General features: G+C 47.8%; 1 protein-coding gene across 2 annotated transcripts; it reads right to left on the bottom strand.

Moving 5' to 3' along the window:
- Nucleotides 1-226: 226 nt before the first annotated feature.
- On the bottom strand, nt 227-4,670 carry MTRES1 (mitochondrial transcription rescue factor 1). 2 transcript variants are annotated; one of them, XM_042809239.1, is made up of 4 exons: nt 4,597-4,670; nt 2,561-2,999; nt 1,790-1,862; nt 227-698 (listed from the first exon to the last, which is right to left on the bottom strand). In XM_042809239.1, the coding sequence occupies exons 2-4, from the start codon at nt 2,989-2,991 to the stop codon at nt 522-524; spliced, it is 681 nt and encodes a 226-aa protein (XP_042665173.1). In that variant the 5' UTR covers nt 2,992-2,999; nt 4,597-4,670; the 3' UTR covers nt 227-521. The 2 variants fall into 2 exon arrangements, with proteins under 2 accessions (XP_042665173.1, XP_042665166.1); XM_042809232.1 differs by lacking the exon at nt 4,597-4,670 and having other exon boundaries at nt 2,561-3,436.
- Between the last annotated feature and the right edge of the window lie 1,486 nt (nt 4,671-6,156).

The raw sequence follows: 6,156 nt of genomic DNA, 5'->3' as shown, positions 1-6,156 counted from the left end.
TGCAATCAGTATCTTTCTATACTGCATCAACGTGTATGAAAGCACAGAGTTGGTACTGTTAACCAGGATCAAATCAGTAATTAAAAAGGAAGCAATTTTACGCATACGTATATGTAATATTAAAAAAAAACAAACTATGTAACGAATCTAGAAATAAAGCTAAGAAAGCAGTGCTGCTTGTGGCGTCAGCTTTCACATAACCTGATTAACAGAAACCAGGCAGCAATTAAACAGTGATCAAATTTGTCTTTATTGAGTCATTTTATATAACGTCTGTAAGGAAACTGCCTGGAGATATGAGGGCAGAGTATTTTATCCCACAGTATCATGAAACAAAACTAACTGCAAGAAGTGACAGGCATTTACCACAGGAGCATTGATGTACACAGCAGAGGGAGATATTTCTAACACGAGCCCTTAAAAAAGGGTACTGTCATTTTGTTTAACCAAAATTCGTATTTAACAACAAACAATATGGTTTTCTGCAAAACAAATCTCATGCTGCCACATGCATCCCCCCGCTACTTCAGTACGTCCTGTTTGGGCACCTTCAAGTTTTTCCAACGTCTTAAAATTACTCTGTATTTTTCACTCTCAGTCTTGTTAGATACTTTTTTTAAGACTACCCGCATCACTACAGCAGTTCCTGTTTCTTTATCTTCACCTACTAAGAGATCCAGCGTGTCACCAATTTTCACCTGGAAATAGAAAGAGAAGATGAGCAATTGTAAGCATTCTCTGGAGAAAACAAATTCCCACAGTCGGGGCCACATTAATGGTGCTCCTTTCGTGCCATTTGTTCTCCTGAATCTCTGGGGGGGGGAAGTGGGAAGGCTACACCAGACCCACTATAGAGCCGTCCTTCCACTGTGAGCTTTTAGGAAAGCCCTGGCAATAAGCAACTAAATGTCTCCTCATGACCTTCTCTGCCAGGAGTTTTGCCCTTACTGAATTACAGCCAATGCCTAACTCTGGAAAAGCTATCATACAGGTTTATTACCAAATAGGGTTTCCTGCCAATCTTCTTCTATCAATACAGACACAAAGCAGCCAAATGCAAAATTCTCCTCCTTCTTTTAGAACACCCGAAACTGTTGTAAAGAACAGCGCGGGTCAACAGTTTGTGCCCCCTCGCAAAATCCACAGCAGCAGTATGCCTTTAAAAACGAGCCCTAACTTGAGGGGAATGGGAACTAAAACTTCTCTCCTTCCTGCCTTTTCACCACAGTAATGCCACCTGATCCCCCTCACCTGAAGGGAACGTAGAGGTATGCTGGTCACCATTTGGGTGAGCTCTGTTGTGAAAGAACGTGGCCAGCTGAGCCTGTAACCCTTTGGCTGTGTGTGTGTTGTGTGCTCTCTCACAGACAAAATAACCTTTCCTGGGCTACCTCAGTTTCAGTCCCTTTCTATCATCAAACTTTAACCATGTGCCTACTCCACTAATACCTCAGATTTAATCACTCCAAATCCATCAACCTCATATCTATCATCGCTTCCTTCAGCAACACATAAAGCTCTGTTCTTGTTGCCACCTGCCTTCTCCTTGCTTTCAGCCTATTTCAATACCACAGGTCACCCATCTGCCTTAGGGAGCAGCACCGTACCCCCAGGAACAGCACCGTACCCCCAGAGAAAGCTGGAAGTGGTGTTAGCAATGCCCTTCACCTAAATGGCAGAGCCATTTAGCAGCTGCTTCTTCTGCCCCAAGTAAAAGGAAGGAGAAGAGCTCACAGTTTAGTTATTTTCTTGTACTGTATTAAAATATTTAAATGTTAAAGAGTCTTACAGTTCTACTTTTCTTCCATAGTTTTTCTCCATTCAGCCTGAGTTCATTATTGTAGAATGCATCTTCTACTTTACTGAAGAAAAACAAGGTTTTATTGCATTGACATTATGCAGCAGAACAAATGCAACTGTTCACTTGCAAACACACAAGAAAACCATTCACATGCAAGGCATATTTCCACAACTCTAATTTGCACATAAAGGATTACTTATTTTAGGGCAGGACAGTCTTGAACTGGAAGAAATCTTTCACAGATGGTAAATGAAATAGTAGACAGAGGGTGCTCTGTGCTATAGGTAAAAGAAATAAAAAGCTGTTTCTGAAGAGTTGTCTCCTGAATACCCAACAAATGAAGTCCTCCATCCTGCACCAGCCAGTTCAATTGTTTGTAAGTGATCAAATTATAGTAACAACACTGCAACGTAAGGCTTTTATAGGTTCAAGATCAGACTTATTGATGTAGAGTGTACATATCTGGCTGACCCGGTGTGTTAGATTGACCTTACCCTCATCTATTTCTACAGCCATTAAATAGCATGTCATTTATTCCCTCTGTCTCAAATTAGATCTTTTTGCATTACTTAGTACGTTTTCTTCATTTTAAATACATGGTAATTGATAGAAAATGCCCCAAACAAACAACAACACCCCAGATATCCCAACTCAAAACAGCTATATTAAAAAGTGGGTATTCTAACAATAAAGGGGATCAAACCTCCGGTGTTATCTACATGCCATCTCTCTCACCAGCAGGTTCTTTTTCATACTTACTTTCTCGCAATGTCTAAGCCAGCTTTCATGACCACGTCATATCGTAGAGACTGCACCACTTTTTCAAGATCTTTGTAATCTTTTACTACGTTGGGGTCATTTTCCAATTCATCTTCCAAATCACTTTCTTGTTCATCTGCCTCCTCCTCCTCCTCCTCCTCCTGTACAGTTTGTCTGTTCCTCTTAGAGCTTTTGCTACTTTTGTTCCGCAGAGAGAGTACTGAGACATACTCTGGAGAAAGTCTTAGTGTGCAGAATTTTACTGGGAAAAAGCTAAACCATCTTCGGTCATTTATTGTGCTTGCCTGACAGCTACAGAAAATGCTTCTTCTCCAAGAGGGAAAGAGTTTATTAGAGGGGAATTTCTCCCACAGTCCAACCCAAACATTCAGTTTTCTAAACACAGTGATGGGGAGCCTGAAGCCAGTCATGGTACACCCTAAAATGAAATAAGCATTCATAGTTAAAAACAAGCAAGCGCTTTGACTACTGGGAAGGATTTCTCCAGGGACAGCACAACAGTTAAAACAAACAGACAGATGGTTATCTAGTTCCCTTGCACAGTGCACCATCTAAACGCAGTGGGCATCCTGCTGTGTTTTCTCACACACTGCCCATCGCTACCGAGAGGTAAAGTATCAGACAGAAGCCAGCGCTGAAACCCCCAATGGAATAGAATACTCTGTTCCTCTTCTGCAGTTTAATATTAACTGTTTAAACATACCTGTGGCATTTTCCTCCCTCCATTTAACACACCATTCGTGAAAGAAGCAGCCAGGTAGCTATTTCATATATTATATGAGGGAAGATTTAGGTTGGATGTCAGGGGGAAGTTCTTTACTAGGAGTGGTGAGCTGCTGAAACAGGCTGCCCAGAGAGGTTGTGGATGCACCGTCCCTGGAGGTGTTCAAGGCCAGATTCCTGGGCAACCTGGTCTAGTATTAAATGTGGAGGTTGGTGGCCCTGCATGTGGCAGGGGGATTGGAGATTCATGAGCCTTGAGGTCCCTTCCAATCTGGGCCACTCTGTGATTCTGTGTGATATTTCATATAAAGCAAAGAGAGTGTTACGCCTGCTATGACTCCTCCTTGGTGAAAGCAACCTGTAAGCCGTAAGTAAAACCCCAAGAGTTGAAGGTTTCTAAACTCCAGGCTCTGCTCAGACCATGCTCCTGGCTGAGGAAAGGCTGCAAAGTGCTCCAAGTGGGAACGAGCACCACCGCAGCACTCCAGCAGAAGCAGCTCAGCTCTGCACACCGCAACAGGACTGGGGCCAGCAGCCCTGGTGATGCTCCTTTTGAGGCCCACCCCTCAGCTGGGGGCACCTCTCTAGCTAGATGTGATGCTGGCTTTTGTACAGTTGTGTGTGTACTGCATGACACCAGAGGTTGTTCTCCTGATACCAGAGTGAACTCTGCTGAAAGCAGAATGGGATTCCTGTGCAGTCAGCCGCAGCAGTGAAAGATCTGTGACTACTGGTGGCAGAAAAATAGCCACAACCCCCACGGCTCTGCTCACACCACAGCAATTACAACTACTAGGCATACAATTGAAAATTTTAGGACGGTGTGCCGCTCCCTGAAGACTTAACGCCTTTCCTCAAGCCGGGGACAAATTGCTAAAAGTTCTCTGAAGCGATCGCTGTTATTTTAAGCCGCCGATCCAAACCCGCCCCGGGGGCACAGGAGCTGCCAAACCCCGAGCCAAGGGCGGCTCCCCGGCCGCCACCCGCCCCAGGCACAGCGCTGAGCTCGGAGCGGAGCTCCCAGCAGCGCAGGGCCGCAGACACTGTTCCAGGCGGGCGGCTGCCGCAGCTGAGGGCCGGCCCAGCGCGGCCCTCACCTCGGCCCAGGCCCCGTCGCTGACGGCCGCCCTCGGCCGCCGTCCCGGCGAAGGCCGCGCAGCCCAGGCCCGACCGCGGCCCGTCCCGTCGCTGGGGGTAACGGCGGCCCAGCGCTTCCCTCCGCCCCGCGGCCTCGGCGACGCGCCGCCCCGTTCCGGAGGGAGCCTCGCAGCAGGGCAGGCCGCCGCGGTTACCTGAGTACCCCAGAGCCCCAGGCCCGGGCCCGCCGCCGCCGTCCCTGCGCCGCTGCTGGCAGACCGGAGGCGGAGTCGCCTCAGCCCGCGCTCGGCGCCCTCTGCCGGGGTCTGGCCGGCTGCCGCGGAAGGCGGGGAGCGGGCCGTTTTGCCTCCCTGTGCCCGCTCGGCCCGCCGGGCGTCAGGGACTCGGAGGATCCCCCGGCTCCGCTGGCTCCTCAGCCGTCTGGAAAGGGAGCTGCGCTCGCGAGAGACAGGCCTGGCCTCGGCCATCTGCCGTCGCACCCAGGCTGGCACGGACCGCGTCCCGTTTGGTGTCCTAGAATCACAGAATATCCCAAGTTGGATGAGACCCAAGCAGCTCCACACCATACCGCCCAAAATCAAACCCCGTGTCGAGAGTGCTGTCCCAGTGTTCTGTGAACTCTGGCACTCGGGGCCGTGCCTGCTGCTCTGGGCAGCCTTCACCATGCCCACCGCCCTCCGGTGAAGAGCCTTCCCAGAATGATATATTTTTCCTGTGTGTGTATATATACACATATATTTATTTTTAATTATATTTACAACATACCTATAATTTTCCCTTTACAACAACTGCTGAAAGTGCAGAAATAAATTACTAATTTAGGTCTGAGTACTCCTCCTGCCCCGAAACCTCTCCATGTAAAACCAAAGATGCTGGATTTTCTCATCTGTCATTTCCAGAGCTGCTTTCTGCCACCGCACGACCAAACCACAGGGACTTCAGTGTTAAGGGCCAGAGTGTGTGCTTTCTGCCCCTCTGCCTGCATTCCCAAGCCAGGAAACGGGAAATGGAAACCTCTCCCAAGAGAAATGCCTCCAGCAGATGTCCAAGTCTCTCGCCCACGGATTCATTTGCACAATGACAATCTAATCCCAGTCACACCATATCTTGGGTGTCTCACGTCTTTAGATTCATTTCTTTCCTTTGCTCTGCATTTCCCTTTTCACACCTCCACCACCAATGGCTACCCATAATCCCTTCTCTTTGCAGCTCAGCCATTAGCCAGGTCCATCCCTCTGCCACACCTCACTCGCACCTCTCCTCGTGACCACTTTTCAGCTGCTCAGCCTTTGGGAGATTTTCCTTATCCACACCAGATGGGTACAGAGAGCAGTCACATCCAACCAACAGCGTCTTGTCCTGATGCAAAGAGCTGTGCAAAGTTTGGGGTAATTTTGGCAGATGGAAAAGCGCTTCACCTTTGAATTTCTACTTTAAAATGCCCTTCACCTCACTTGGCAGAGCAGTCCTCCCTTAGAAAGTTATCAGCAAGTATAGGAAGTGCTGTGGGGGTACTGTTGCGTGGCAGCTGTGCAATTAGCATGGGCATTATAGTTGACAGCTTAGTTTTAACACCTGCCTAAGTTTTGCCATTAAATTTTTGAAGGAGAGATTTTTATGTCAGGGATATTTTGTAGCAAAGCAGTTCTATGGAAAGTTATTTCCCTCCTTGAAAGCCTCATTGGAAAGGAAGCTGTAAATATCTTTACATCTTTGTTTTGAGTGTTCCATTGCCCAGGTCAGAGAGATTCTGA

This window comes from Centrocercus urophasianus, unplaced genomic scaffold, assembly GCF_019232065.1.
Source record: "Centrocercus urophasianus isolate 14NV4802_14NV808 unplaced genomic scaffold, USGS_Curo_1.0 seq_10, whole genome shotgun sequence".
NCBI lineage: Eukaryota > Metazoa > Chordata > Aves > Galliformes > Phasianidae > Centrocercus > Centrocercus urophasianus.
The sequence above is the reverse complement of the archived record's forward strand: the minus strand, read 5'-3'. Positions and strand labels throughout refer to the sequence as shown.